This window comes from Gracilinanus agilis, chromosome 1, assembly GCF_016433145.1.
Source record: "Gracilinanus agilis isolate LMUSP501 chromosome 1, AgileGrace, whole genome shotgun sequence".
NCBI lineage: Eukaryota > Metazoa > Chordata > Mammalia > Didelphimorphia > Didelphidae > Gracilinanus > Gracilinanus agilis.
Genome location: NC_058130.1, coordinates 513,430,322 through 513,445,789, shown reverse-complemented (window position 1 = coordinate 513,445,789; position 15,468 = coordinate 513,430,322). Strand labels below are relative to the sequence as shown.

The 15,468-nt window shown below is 35.6% G+C and overlaps 1 protein-coding gene across 1 annotated transcript in view; it reads right to left on the bottom strand.

The window, feature by feature from the left end:
• Nucleotides 1-11,520, bottom strand: part of PENK (proenkephalin) — a 43,645-nt gene extending 32,125 nt beyond the window's left edge. Inside the window, exon 1 of the mRNA XM_044682679.1 lies at nt 11,395-11,520. Within this exon, the coding sequence (XP_044538614.1) occupies nt 11,395-11,520 (126 nt within the window). The remainder of the gene's footprint in view (nt 1-11,394) is intronic.
• Nucleotides 11,521-15,468: the final 3,948 nt, after the last annotated feature.

Genomic DNA, 15,468 nt, shown 5'->3' with positions numbered 1-15,468 from the left:
TTCCTCCGTTCGTCTGGACTTGTTTTTATGTCCCCTTGAGGAGTTTTGTATGTTTCGGTCAGGAGAGGTTAAGAGCCGCTTCTTACTCTGCCGCCATCTTAACCCGGAAGCCTGTGAACTTGCTTTTAAAGATATTTTAATAACCATATTTCAGTGTAATTTTTTTCCTTTTAGCCATATCTGTTCCATTTTGTGCATTTAAACACATTAATCTGATAATACTTCAGCACATTGTAAAAGGTCTCTGAAATCAAAAAGGATAAGAATATCTAAAATGCAAACTTATTAGTTTGGTACTTAAAACCCAATAATATGTGGCATCATTTTACTGACTTCACAATATTTCCCTTCATATACTTTACTTTCTAGGCAAACTATCTTTCTTGCTATTCCTCATATACATAGCATATCATCTCCCACATCTATGTCTTGACTTACTGTCTACAATGTTTGGAATGTTGTCTCTTTCCTATTCCTTCCTTTCTGGAATTTCTTAATTTATTCAAGTCAAGTACCACATCTTCAAAAGGCCTTTTCCTGATATTTCCAGGTTGTGACTCTTCTCTGGCCCCCAACAATAACTTTGCATATATTTGATATTGACTTCTTCATGTATATTTAATTTCTCCCAGGAGAATATAAGCTATGTGAGGGTACTACGTTAGTTATTTTTGTCTTTGTAACCCCATTGCTTAACATAGTACCTGGAACATAGTAGGTGCTGAGTCAACATTTGTTGGATAGAATTCAGTTGAATCTTTTAAGGGTCAGGAAGTAAGGAGAAATGATGACTGACTTAAAGCTAACTATGTGTTCTCCAGAAAAAATTATGTTATGGGTTACACTATGGGATTGGTGCTCAAGGATATTTCTACTAGCAAAGTGAATTTTTGTTTTAAGTCTTTAAAAAACTCAAAATGGTTTTCTATATTAGTATTTGACATATATGTATATTTTAGACTTAGAAGTCTGGAACTGGAAGGGATCTTAGGAATCATTTAGTGTAACACCCTTATCTTACAGAAGAGGCAAATGGGCAACAGAGAAGCTAGGGGAACAGACCTGATGTGTATCAATAGTTATAGAAATCCAGGAAGCAGGAAAATGATCCTTACCTGGCTAGACATACTCTGCAATTCAAGTCAAGTCTGTTGCCAGAAATCAGATGTCCAAAGCCAAGATTTTTTTTTTGCCAAAGTTTAGGAAGCATAAATGAAGTGCCAAAGATTTGTTGCTTTGTCTATACACACATTTTGTTGAGGAACAAAGATATTTTAATTTTGAGGCTAAAGTGCCCTGACTCAACTCACACTGATGCTTCATGTGGTTGATCCTAAGCATGACTCATAGCTCCTTGCTAATTTTGCCCCTCTTGCAGTTAGGAGCAGACATACCTTATGCCTTCATTCTGTTAGTTTACATTTGGCCTAGAAAATAAAGATACTAATATTTACTCAATAGTTATGAAAATGAAGTTTACTTAGCCTTAACATAGAGAGGATATTCAACAAGGGTTTAAAAAGTAGCATTAACTGTTAAATAACTCCTTTTCTCTCTATATGTGGGGAACTTTCATGGGTTCCAGCTACTGACAAGGCTGAAAGGCCTTAAATACATGAAAGTGGATCTTTTTTCCCTCTTTAAGTGTCGAGAAGTTTCATAAATATGGCCAGAGGCTACCAGAAAGCTACATCAAGAGAGATAGGGGGAGTTGACTTGCAGTTGCCAAGATGGCAAAGTAAGAAACACTTGGAGACTACCAACTACTCTCCAAAAGACCACAGAAGAACAGAAACACCTCAAAATGAACCCTGGAGTGGCAGAACCAACAGAAGAAGGAGTGAAGTAGTGCTTCACTTCTTGGGAAAACAGAAATTGAAAGAATACACCAATCGCCTATGAAAGAAACCCCAAAGAGACAGCAAGGTGGATTCATCTCACTGGGGTAGGAGGAGAGAATGTTCTGCTAGCCTTAGCAGAGCTAGAATGCAATATAGCACAAGTTGCAGGAGAAAGACCATCGCAGGCTAGGTCCATTGTTAGCAGGAGAAAAGCAGAAACCAATACAATATAGAACAGGGAGCACTGGGAGGAACGGGGTCCTGCATAGTCAAACAGTAACAGAAGTTGGGTGTGACCCAGCATGGACAACAGTGGGAGAAATTCAGGGCAAAAAGGTTTGGCCTTGATGGGAATGGGCAAAACCCAACTCAACTCAGTCAATGGCATCTGAACTCAACAACTGCAAATCTTCTCATAGCAGACCAACAAGGTCACCTCTGGGAGTGCTAAATCTGGGGCCAAGACAGCCTATCCAATGTTAGGCCCTGAAATAGAGCACAGTACAAGTATAGGACAATATTCCTTCTACCCCAGAAATGCTTCAGCATATAGGCAAAATCAAGGGAAAAATAACCCCCAAGTGAGTAAAAGTCAGAGAAAAAGCCTGATGCTGGAAAAATATTTCAACAACAGAGATGACCAAAATACAAGCTCAGAAGAGGACAACAATATAAAAATGAAAATGTGTGAAGTCTCAAAGAAAAATGAAAAAAGATGTCAAGTTAAAAAAAATAAATAAGAGATTGAGAAGAAAAATTTGAAAAGAAAATGATAGAAAAAACCCCAACAACTTAGAGCAGAAATTTACTGAAGAAAACAGCTTCCTAATAAAGGAAATACACTCAAACAGGAAAATAACTTAGTATACCACTATTATATTTATTTCCTATGATGACAAAGGAAAAAGGATAAAAATTATATGTTCTGAAATGTTTATAGCAACTTTCTTTGTGGTGGTAAAGAATTGAAAATTCAAGGGATGCCCATCAATTGGACAATGGCTAAAAAAGTTGTGGCATGCAATTGTGATGGAGTGCTACTGCACTGTAAGAAATGACAAACAAGTTAATTTTGGAAAAACATGGAAAGAACTACATGAAATTATGAAGACTGAAACAAACAGAACCAAGAGAACATCATATATAGCAAAAGAAATACTCTTTGAAGAATGACTTGTGTATATCTACCTCCAGCAAAAAACAACTGATAGACACAAGTAAGACATATATATATATATATATATATATATATATATATATATACATGTATCTTTTAAAAAATTACCATTTTTATAATCAATACTGTGTATTAATTCCAAGGCACAAGAGTGGTAAGGGCTAGGTAATGGGGATTAAGTGACTTGCCCAAAGTCACATAGTTAGGAAGTATCTGATTCCAAATTCAAACTCAGGACCTCGCATCTCTATGTCTGGCTTTCAATCTGCTAAAACTACCTAGCTGTGTCTTATATGCACAAATCTTTTTGTAAAATGATAACTTCTTTAATGGGAGAAGAGTAGAGAGGGATTTAATTATCTTTATATTTTAAATGTCACAAAGAAACAAATAAATTTTTAAAAATTAAAAAAGAAATACAAAGTCTCAAAGAAGAAAATTGCTCCTTAAAAATTAGAATTGGACTAATGGAAGTTAATGACTATGAGAAACCAGAAAATAATAAAACAAATTAAAAAATTACAAAAATGGAAAAATATTTGAAATATCTCCCTGGAAAAACAATTAACCTGGAAAATAGATGCAGGAGGGCTAATCTAAGAATCACTGGTTTACCTGAAAGCCATGATGAAAAAAAGAGCCTGGATATCACATTACAAGAAATTATCAGGAAAACCACTTAAATGTTGTTGAACAAGAGGGGAAAATAGAAATTGAAAGAATCTACTGATCATTTCCTGAAAGAATTCTCAGAAATATTATAGCCAGATTCCAGAACTTTCAAGCCAAAGAGAACATACTACAAATAGCCAGGAAAAAAAACCCTACTCAGATGGTGTGGAACCACAGTCAGGATTACACAGGACCTAGCAGCTTCTACAGTAAAAGATTTGAAGTCATGGACTATAATATTCTGTAAGGCAAAGAATGTAGGCCTATAACCAAAATTTATCTACCCAGCAAAACTTAATATAATACACCAGGGGGAAGAAATGGATATTTAATGAAACCAAAGACTTACAGGCATTCTTGTCTAAATCAGAGATTAAAAAAGAACATTTGTTGAGAAAATTAGACCTTCACAAGAAGCATAAAAAGGTATACAGAAAAAGAGCTCAAAGGAATCAGTGGGGTTAAACTAATCATATCCTAGAATGGGAAAGTGATAACTAAGATACTTAAGATTCTGTGGTACAAGAGACACCTAAGGTACTTAAGATACTGAAGAGAATCCAAGAAAACAATGGAATTAAAGTATTATATTACTAGTAAGGAGGTGACAACCAAGATGCTTAAGATATCTATGATAACTAAAGTACCTAAGATAACTAAAGTACTGAGGATATTTAAGATATTGAAGATTTCTAAGAACTTTATCACTTTTAGGGCAATTAAGAGGAGCATATATAGATAGAGAGTAAATGGAATATTCTGAAGATAGGGTTAATTCCCCCCTTGACTATTTTTGGCTAATTGAATCAAGAACTTAAAGTACCCCTTACTGACAGTAGCTAAGTAAGAGAGTTCACAAATCACTTCCTAGAGTAAGAGCACACCTCTAAAGGTCACTGCCCCTCTCCCTTGGGCAGTGCTAGGCAAACTGAAAGACTGAGATTGGTTCTCGTAAAGTCTTAAGCTAAAAACTGGGGTTAACTTATATTTTTATCTGGGTTCAAGTGAGTAGGAGACAGGAATGGACAATAGGTTGGAACCTAACAAGCTGGGGAAATACAGTTAGAATGGGTTTGGCAGTTGGAGGTCCAAATGCCAACATAGATCCACCTAGCCAGGGAGCCTGTGAAACTAACAAGTGAGCAGACTGACAAAAGGTTTTATAAACAGGGTTTAATTTGATGAACTATAGTTTGAAGGGAGGGAAAGGGGTTCTATTCTACCAGTCGATGGGCAAGCCTCAGGGTCAGGGAATGAACTTATCTACACTAAGCTAGAGACTATAGCAGGGCAGGGGACGATGGAGATCAGGAATGAAAGTGGGATCCTCACTGCTGAGTCCTGTCAAAATCCAGCAATAATACAGCTTTTCTTGGTCTTCAGCCAGTACTCCTTCAGTTGGGGAAGTCAGGGAGCCAAACCAACCTGAGCTGACCAGCAACCCAGGTTAGGTTTTATAGTCTCAACCTAACCTCCCACAGGCAGATGACTTTCCTCCTTCTGGATATCAAGATATCAGGATGCAAACTCCACTTCCTCTGAGGTCTCCCAGGGGTTCAGTTACAACTTGCCCCCAGCCACCATGGAGTCCATCTCACAGAGAGAGAAGCAATACTTTCTGCTTCCCCATTCCATTTAGAATTCTCCAGCCCTGCTTGCTAAGCCTCCCAACTAATCTTAAACATCTTATTAATTTATCTTATAACAAAAGTGGGGGAATGACAGGAAGTGATGTGAAGAAAACTGCTTTTAAAAGGCCAGCCTGAGAACTCATTCACTCTCTCTGCATTGGTGAGCCAGCCTGGAGGGGAAGACTCTTTCCCTGGATCCTGAAGTGGCTTGTGGTGATTAGTGGAGTGATTCCTTCCTGGGTTCTTCAATGAAGAGACCCTCTCTGCTTATTGGTACTTCTGTGTGACATTCCCTTCAGCATGAATTTTGATGAGATTCTTGGCAGTCTTAGCCTCATGTGTACTGAGGATTCTTGACAGATTCTTCAGTGGCTCTTCTGATTTCCTCTTCCTAATTAGGAATTTAGATTCTGGTGAGATTCGCTTTCAGATTCACATTTGTGGTCTGGAGACATTAGGATTCATCTTAGGGTATTTGTAGCTAGGCAGTATTTTCTATCTCTTTATTTACATTTTTCCCACTTTCATTCTTTCCACTCTTAGTAAATAAAGCTGCTAAAAGTCATTTTGACTTAAGCTGTAATATTTTTAAATCAGAGACCACAATATTATTTTAGAACTTTCATATTAGCATAAAAACCTAAATTTAAATTCTTACAATATGATTGGATGACATAAAAAAATTAAGAGGATAAGAAAGAATACACTGAGAAAAGGAGAAAAATTTGAGGGCAAATTATCTCACATCAGGAGGCATATAAGAGCCATGGTAGGGAGGATTGGGAAGGGTGGTGGGTAATGCTTGAATCCTACTCTCATCAGTAATGGCACAAAACCGGAACAGCATCCACACTCAGGAATAGAAATCTATATTACCCAATAGGGAACTAAAAAGGGGAGGGCATAACAAAAACAAAGAAACTGGTGACAGACAAAAGGAAGGGGAAACTCAAGGAAGCAAAAATATTCGTGAACAGGGAAAGGCTGAAAGGAGAGAAAGTGAAGGATAAACAGGGCGGAAAATAAAAAAATGAGGGAAAACAATTAATTATTATAACTATGAGTTAATAAGTGGACACTAAATAACCTTATTTTAAAGAATGGGGGAGGAGCCAAAGAAGAAATCATAGAAACAACCAATAATTTCATTAAAAAGAATGACAACAAGGAGACAACATATCAATTTTTTTTTTTGTGGATGCAACTAAAGCAGTACTTAAGGGAAAATTTATATCTTTAAGTGCTCACATCAATAAAATAGAGAAAAGGCAAATCAATAAATTGTATATGCAACAACAATAAAAAAAACCTAGTGAAAAAAGCAAATGAAAAACTCCGAAGTAAGCCCCAAATTAGAAATCTTGAAAAATCAAAGGAGAGATTAATAAAATTGAAATTAAAACTATTGCGCTAATAAAATAAGATGACTGGTTTTGTAAAAAACACACAATAAAATAGGTAAACCATTAATTAATTTGATGTTAAAAGAGAGAAGAAAACCAAATTGCCTATTTAAAAAATGAAAAAGCTGTAAATACAACCAATGAAGAAAAAATGAAAGTAATTATTAAGAAATATTTTCTACAATTATATGATGATACATCTGATAATCTAAGCAAAATAGATAAGTATTTAAAGAAATATAAATTGCCCAGATTACTGGAAGAGAAAATAGAATACTTAAACATTTCCATCTCAGTAAAAGAAAATGACCTAGCCATCAACGAACTCCCTAAGAAAATAGCACCAGGATCAGATGAATTTGTAAATGAATTCTACCAAACATTTAAAGAACAATTATTTCTAATATTTTATAAGCAATTTGGAAACTGAGGAAGGAACTCTATCAAATTCCTTTTATATGATGTCAATATGGTGTCAATACCTAAACCAGGACGAGAAAAAAACTGAGAAAGAAAATTATAGACCAATATCCCTAATGAATATTTATGCAAAATTTTTAAACAAAATGCTAGCAAGATGATTACAGCAAAATATTACAAGGATCATACATTGTGACTAGGTGAGTTTTATATCAGGAATTCAGGGATGTTTCAATATCAGGAAAACTCTCAGCATAATTTAACATATCAATAACAAAACCAACAGAAACCATCTGATTATCTTAATGGATGCAGAAAAAGCTTTTGACAAAACACAACACCTATTCCTATAAAAAAAAACCCTAGAGAACACTGAAATGAACAGAGCATTCCTCAAAATTATAAATAGCATCTATCAAAAACCACCATTAAGCATTATTTGTACTGATAAGAAGAATTTGTAGGAATTAGAATGGGCAATGAATGAGGTAATAAAGCTATGATGATGATATGATGATATACTTAAATAATCCAAGAGGAGTGACCAAAAAACTAATGAAAACAATTAACAACTTTAGCAGAATTGCAGGATATCAAATAAACCCATACAAATTATCAGTATTTCTCTATACTACCAAAAAAAGATTAATAGCAAAAGATAGAAAGAAATCCCATTTAAAATAACTGTAGATAATATAAAACACCTGGAATTCTACTTGCTAAGACAAACCTGGGAGCTATCTAAGCACAACTACAACACACTTTACATACAAATAAAGCCAGATCTGAACAACTGAACATTAATTTCTCATGGGTAGGCTAAGTGACATAATAATGACACTTCTACTTAAATTTTAATTCATTTATTCAGTGCCCCAGCAATTGAACTACCCCAAAATTATTTCATAAAGTTAGAAAAAATGACAAAATTCATTTGGTAGAACAAAAGATCTAGAATATTAGGGGAATTAATGAAAAAAATATGAAGGAAGGTGGTTTAGCTGTACTGAATTTCAAACTGTATTATAAAGTGGCAGTCATGAAAACTGACCAAGAAATACCAGTGGAATAGATTAGCCACTCAACAGGCAGTAGTAAATAATCAAAGAAACATAGTGTCTGACAAATCAACTTTCTGGAAGAAGAACTTAGTTTTTGACAAAAACTGCTGAGAAAACTAGAAAGAGTATGGCACAAACTAGGCATATATAATACACCAAGGTAAAGTCAAAAGGATGCATGATTTAGAAATAAAAGGGGTATACCATAAACAAGTTACATGAGCAGAAAAGAGTATACCTATTAGACCTATGGATGAGAGAAGAATTTAGATCCAAAGAAGACATAATGATAATTATGAGGTATAAATAGATAACTTTAACTACATCGAATTAAAAAGCTTTTGTGCAAACAAAATCAAGGCAACCAAGATTAAAAGGCAAGCAAAAGATTTGGAAAAAATATTTATAACAAGTATCTCTGATAAAGGTTTAATTTCTCAAATATATACAGTTTATAAGAATACAAAGTATTTTCCAATTAACAAATTGTCAAAGGATATTAACAGACAATTTTCATATAAAGAAATTAAAACTTCATGTAGTAATATGAAAAAATGCTACAAATCACCTTTAATTAGAGAACTGTAAATTAAAATTCACCTTTAATGACACCTATATGATTAGTTAACATGACAAAAATTAAAATGTTGGAGCAGATGTGGGAAAATCAGGATATTAGTAACACTATTGGCGAGGCTGTAAACTGATACAATCATTATGGAGAGTAATCTGGAACCATGTCTAAAGGACCACAAAACTGTGCATACTCTTTGGCCCAGCAATACCACTATTCCATGGATTTTAACCCCAAAGAGATTAAAGAGATAGGGGGAAAGGACTTGCATGTTCAAGAATGTTTATAGCAGATTTTTTTGTGTGTAGTGGCAAAGAACTGGAAACTGAAGGGATGCACATCAGTTGGGAAATGGCTAAACAAGTTGTGGTATGTGCTTATAATGGAATACTATTGTGTCATAAAAAATAACAAACAAGGTGATCATAAAAACCCAGAAGATATATGAAGAAATGAAAAGTGAAGTGAGCAGAACCACCAGAAGAATTTACACAATAACTATAGTGTATGATGATCAACTGTGAATGACTTAATAATAATAGTTATCAACAAGGTAAGGATCCAAGATGACTCCAAAGTTCTCATGATGAAAAAGGATATTTACCATCGTGAAAGGAACAGAGCCTGAATACAGATTGAAGTATACTATTCTTCACTTTATTTCCTCCATGAATTTTTCTCTGGTGCAAGCAATAGTGGCTTGTTTGTCAACATGATGGACATGGAAATATGATTTGGATGATAACATACGAACAACTTATATCATATTATCTACCTTCTTGGGAAGGGGTTGGATGAGAGAGAGAGAAAAAGAGAGAGAGAGAGAGAGAGAGAGAGAGAGAGAGAGAGAGAGAGAGAGAGAGAGAAAATCTCAGAAAATGAGTTTTGAATATTGTATTAACATATAATCTGGAAAAAAGAGATGGATGCAACTTGCGCTTTGTCCCCCAGGGGACACTTGCCAAAGCAAAGAATTATACACAAAGTGTCTTGCCCAAATCAGTAGCAGAACTAATAGTTGAACTCAGGTCTGTAAATCTCTGGTTCAGTGTTCATTATGTTTCAACATAATATATTTACTAATTTATTAGTCTAGCATTTATAGTCATAAAACTAAAACTTCTTTTAGTATAACATGCCTCTGTTTTATTCTTTTCACTTTCTGGACATTAGCTATCTGGTTGTTAGAATAAGAAAGGTGTGTTTTCAAATGGAAACAATGACATAGCAGCCAATGGGGTAGGTACTATGGACCAGGTCAAGGTCTTAGAGAAAGAAACAGTCAAAATGCCTGCCATAGACAGGCAGTGAATAGAAAAGTCCCAGCAGGAAGTTCCTGAACCTTCATTTAATGACTGGCCTTATTTGATGACATGTGGTAAACTTTGGGACTGTTGATTTCTTGTGGAACAATGGAGGGATTAAAAGAGCCATTCATATTTTCCCTACACTCCTTTCTTTGGAGAAGACTATGTACTATTTGGTGGCTACCTTGGGAGAATCTATTGGTGATTGCTATGCAATAGATGCTCCATTGCATATTATTTTTGTTGATTTGATGTGTACCCTATCTAACCAAGCACCCTCCAGGCTCTCTTTGTGCTCTGATGGACTGCATTTGGTCTTGGAGACTGACATAAAATATCACTCATTTAGCTTATTGTTCTCCTGCTGGCCCTAACTCAGATTGGTTCTTTGGCACTTCAAGTTCAAAATCAAAATGAAACGAAGCACTTTTAATCCAACTAATAGTTAACCAGAGGAGGTTTGCTTATCCTCAGTAGGGGAAGGATATTCACTTAAGATAACACATTGATTCAGTGGAGTAGAACTTCTCAGGTTTGTTCATGCTGCTGGTCTGCTCTCTGACCCTCAGAGAGGGGTTGATTCTTCATGTTCTGCTTCAGTACTTTTTATACTCCAATGACCAGGAATATGTGTTAGTGTTCTGAACCTAGTCCCCTGAGCCAAACAAATTTCAAGGACACCTCCAATAGTTTACAAGGAAACAATAGTCTAATTTGCATCAGGTGAGAGCTATGTTGTTATGATTTGGCTTCCACTGTAGCCCTGACAAATAGTTTATGTTAGAAAAACCACTGAATTCAGTTTATTTCTAGGTTTTAACAAATATGGGTAACATATGTCTAACTCCAGTACAATCATTTAAGGTAACATATGGCATTGAGTACAGGACAGTTCTTATTTTACCTGATAGAAAATGTTCAAAATGCAAAGGACTCACAGGAACCAATATTAGCCAGCACTAATGGTACCTACTTGCCCCTCCCCAAACTTCTTTCTCTTAAAGTGTTCTATCCACCCATGCCCACTAGTCTTGTAATGCTACCTTATAATTTGAACTCCCTCTCAGAAGTGAAACACTCTTTAGACTTCTGGACTGGCAACCACTTTTCCCATGGAACCTGTACCGTCTGAAATAACTCTATAATTGGGGAGAGCAATGTCAAAATCTTTTATTCCCCTCCTTCATGTCCTGGCTTTATTGCCTTGATTTTCTAGCTTGGAGAGGGCATATAGAGGATACTTTAGCGACTGACATGGAAAGTACTCCAGAAATTATCTTGTGGATAAAAGGCTGGATCTTTGAATACTTGAACTTGCGGTTTTTGTGAGATCACCTCCAAGATAGATACACCCAAGAATTCTCCATATTCTGGTGAGAAGGCCAAATTCCTCCTTCGAATAGGAGGCAGGGGTTCAGGAGGGATGTTGTCCATGACTTCCTTTTGTTATGATTAAAACTCTCTGAAGATTGTATATTGATTTATAATTATCTATCAGATAATGAAAGGTTGGTGTAAGAGAGGTGTAGTCACATATTCACCTGGCTGTTCTTACTTCCTAATCAAAGGCCACACAAGTTGTCTTAGTGAGAAAAGTCTCCAGACCAAGAGAGAGCTCTCCTTCCCCAAGCCCTTCCCTTAAAACCCTTGCTGATGTCACTTCTTCTGGGTCTCTCTGGTTGGACAGACTTGACCTCAGTCTTGATCAGAGACCAGTTTTTTGGTGGCCAGGAGTCATGAGGGGCAATAAGCAAGTTTCTTTCAAGATGCCTCTGGCATCCTCCCATAAGTACTCATGTAAAGAGTGGGTCTGGTACTGACCAAAATGGGTTTTCAAAACTTTTCTTTTTTAAAAGGAGAGAGGGGTATAATTTATATTAAATTTGCATAATCTCCACTATGACTCTTTTGGAGATTAATATGTTAATCTCCCCACTCTGATTCTTTGGGATATTAACAGTTTATTTCCCCAATGAATCATCCAATATATTATATCTTTACATTTCGGGATTGTCTCACCAGAACAGATAAGGGCCCAAAGATATTATATATTTCGTGGAAGGCTAACTACATTTTGGGTATTTCTTAACACATTAAAAATGATTGAAAGATGCATTTATTTCAAGGAGCCTTAAGGAGTCATTTTACTTTTTTTGGCACAAGGGTTTATAATTGAGATAAAATAACAGTAAATGGGAAGAACAAAGTGGCGAGCCTAACACCTACTTTTTAGGGTCATGTAACAGTCATGTAACATAGGAAATATATATATATATTTCCTATGTTCTTCTTCAGGATATTCTACTTCTTCTTTGACTGCTGTGTATCTTGGACTCAAAAGTTCTTTTGAGTCTCTGACCTATGCTCAGAAAGGGAAAAATTGCAGCAAAAAAGCAGCCAAGAACACTTGGTCACATGGAAAAGAGTGAGAACATGCTCCTGTTTTTATTTTGCTCATGTTAGATCTCTGGAAGAAAAGTAGAATAGAAAAGGAAAAAAATCAACACATAGATTTTTTTGACTCATATATAATAGTACAGGTAGCAGCCTCCCCCATTAAAGTCAATTTTCTCAAGAATTCGATCCAACCAGTTTATCTTTGAGTAATTCCAATCACTGAGACTTATTTCAGAAATCAAGAGCTGTCTTTTTTCCTCCTCCTTAAGGTGTCAGGAGACATGTAAATGCTCTTAATTGGGGAAGGTATGGACAATCACAATGGACCATTCCAAGCATAGACTTGTATCCTAGTAAGTTCTTCATTTTGTTGAGGGAACTCTTCTGAACCAATCCTTATATGAATAAGGTGTTGTATATAGTTGAGGGTAGATCTCACATCATTAGGCCAAGTTATATGACTAGGGCTCAGTGAAATATTGCTAATTAAGAGCTTTGGCAATGTATTGAGGCTTGAGCTTGCCTGATTGGATCATTCCATACTCATCATACCTAGTAAATCAGTGTGGTCATCCAGAGAGAGGTGGAGCTAGAAAATGGAACACTGACTTTCCTTTGAGGAATAGAGAAAACTTAACACTCTTCAGAACTTTCCCCTTTTGGGGGACAGAGTGTGACATCTGCCCAACTTCTGATCCTTGCTGTTAAAATAAAATAAGATTAGTGACTATCAGTGCAACCTGGAGATTAAGTGAATGTGATTTGTTTTCATTTTCAAATGATTTGTGATTTCCTCACAAATGGGGAGGGTTACTATGTTCACTGTCATAAATTAATACCTGTTTGCACCTTATAAAATAATCTTTAAGAGTTGCTATGGATCATGTGAAATCCATATCATCTTGCTTCATTTCAGGGAAGGGGAAGGAGAAGGAAGGGAGGGATTGAGAATTTGGAACTCAAAATAAAAAAAAAAGAATATTGAAAAAATTTTACATGTAATTGGGGAAAATTATTCAAAAAAAGAGTTACTGTCAATGAAAAAAATATTGTCCAGTAGCCAGACTTTTGGTAATGAAACTTTCTGGATTTGGCTCTTTGGAGTTGATTTTGACTTATAGATAGACTATCATAGAGAGTAAGTAAAACCTTTCTTGAGTGGTAGGACTTAGGATAGTCAACCCTCTTTTGACATAACCTCAGTTCTGAGTTAATTCTATGCAAGAGGCTTGAAGCTGGAAGGGATCCCCAGGGTTATTTAGTTCAAATACGCTCAGTGTAGAATCGATGAAACTGAGGATCAGAGAGATTAAGTTATTTGTCCAAGATCACACAGAGGGTAAATGGCAGAGTCAAGATTCAATCCCAAATTCTTTTGGTGCATCAGTTTAGGATGTTAGTGGAGGGTTGGTGCCTTTTGAAATCCCAAAGTGTAACAATAATCCTCTTAAGAGAATAAGATCATAAGGTAAGAAAAATAATTTCCTCCCATTTTCAGAACATATACCTTATTTTATAGCACCTTAAGACTAGGTTAATTTTTTCAATTTTACTCTGGATTGGATTCGGGGTTGTGTCATATCATCAACATCATCATCATCATCATCATCATCATCATCATCATCATCATCATCTACCAACTACTGAAATTTGCTCTATAATGTTACCAATCAACAATACTAAGCAACTTTTTAGTTTTATTTGAGATTTCAAAGAAATACTAGTGACTATATGTCTACATAATGCTGAAGGATATGGTCAATTTGGATCAAACGATTCTATAAACCATACAAATATAGTCTCTCCGTTGGAAGGCAAAGACATGTTTTGGGTAGTAATAAATGTTGAAGTTACTTTTATTGTAATCATCTTTATAAAATACTGTATTCAACAATTAAAAAATTGAAACCAAAGGGATTTTAATGGCGAATGACAGTAATAGAGAAGAGAGAGTATCAGGTGATTTATTTTTTTAAGAATGGGATATGGATGAGAGAGAAATAAAGTGTTATTTTCTCAAGGAGAGATGTCATGGTTGTGGGGCTAGGAAGAAGTAGCTATCAATTTTAGGGGATGTCTTTGGGCTTTAGTCACATTCCCCTATTGGGAAATATTGGTGTCCTTTAGCTACTCAGCAATACAATGAGCCAGAACAATTCTGAAGGACTTATGATAAAAAATTCTATCCACCTCCAGAGAAAGAACTGTTGATCCAGATGCAGATCAAAGCACACTATCCTTTACATTATTTTATTTATGGTTTTATTTTAGGGTTTTGGTTTTATATGAGTATCCTCTTACTATAATGACCAATGTGGAAGTATGTTTCACATTATAATACATGTATAACCCAGAAAAAAAGAAAATAAGTCTTAAGTGGCTCCTAAACTTCAACTTTATCTTTTCCCAGGGCTTCCAATTTTGTAGCTGCTGTAAATTCTATCCTTCTTAATCCTCCTGATGTTTGTCATAGAAAAGTTTGCAATTCATTTTTTAAGTTACCAAATCAATTATATAAATGTGTTGGAAAGATGTAGGTCAGACTTCTCCAACTGAGACATGTAACTACCACCTGCCAAAGCCCCAGTCTCTGTTAACAAAAGATCCATATCCAGAAAGCCATCATTTGCATCAAGGACAATAATTTCACATGGGAGGAATGAGCCGAGATGTCCTGTTAATCAAATGAAAAATCTCTCAAGTGTATTAACATTTAGTTTCCACATATTTTGAAGGAAATACAGTTTGTCTTTGACTGGCAGAAATACAAAGCCCATCAGCACTTACCAGGCAGCATAGAGCCCCACATGTGTATCCCAGGGATAATGTGACGCACCTGATTACAGATATCAGTGAAAGAATCAAAACCACATCAGGTACAGCTTTTCATACTTGTCAAGTTCGGAACAAATTCAGAAGTTAAGAACACCAAGACAGAGAAAGTGTATGTTTGTATGAGGGTGTCTGGTGGTGGTGGTGGTAGGG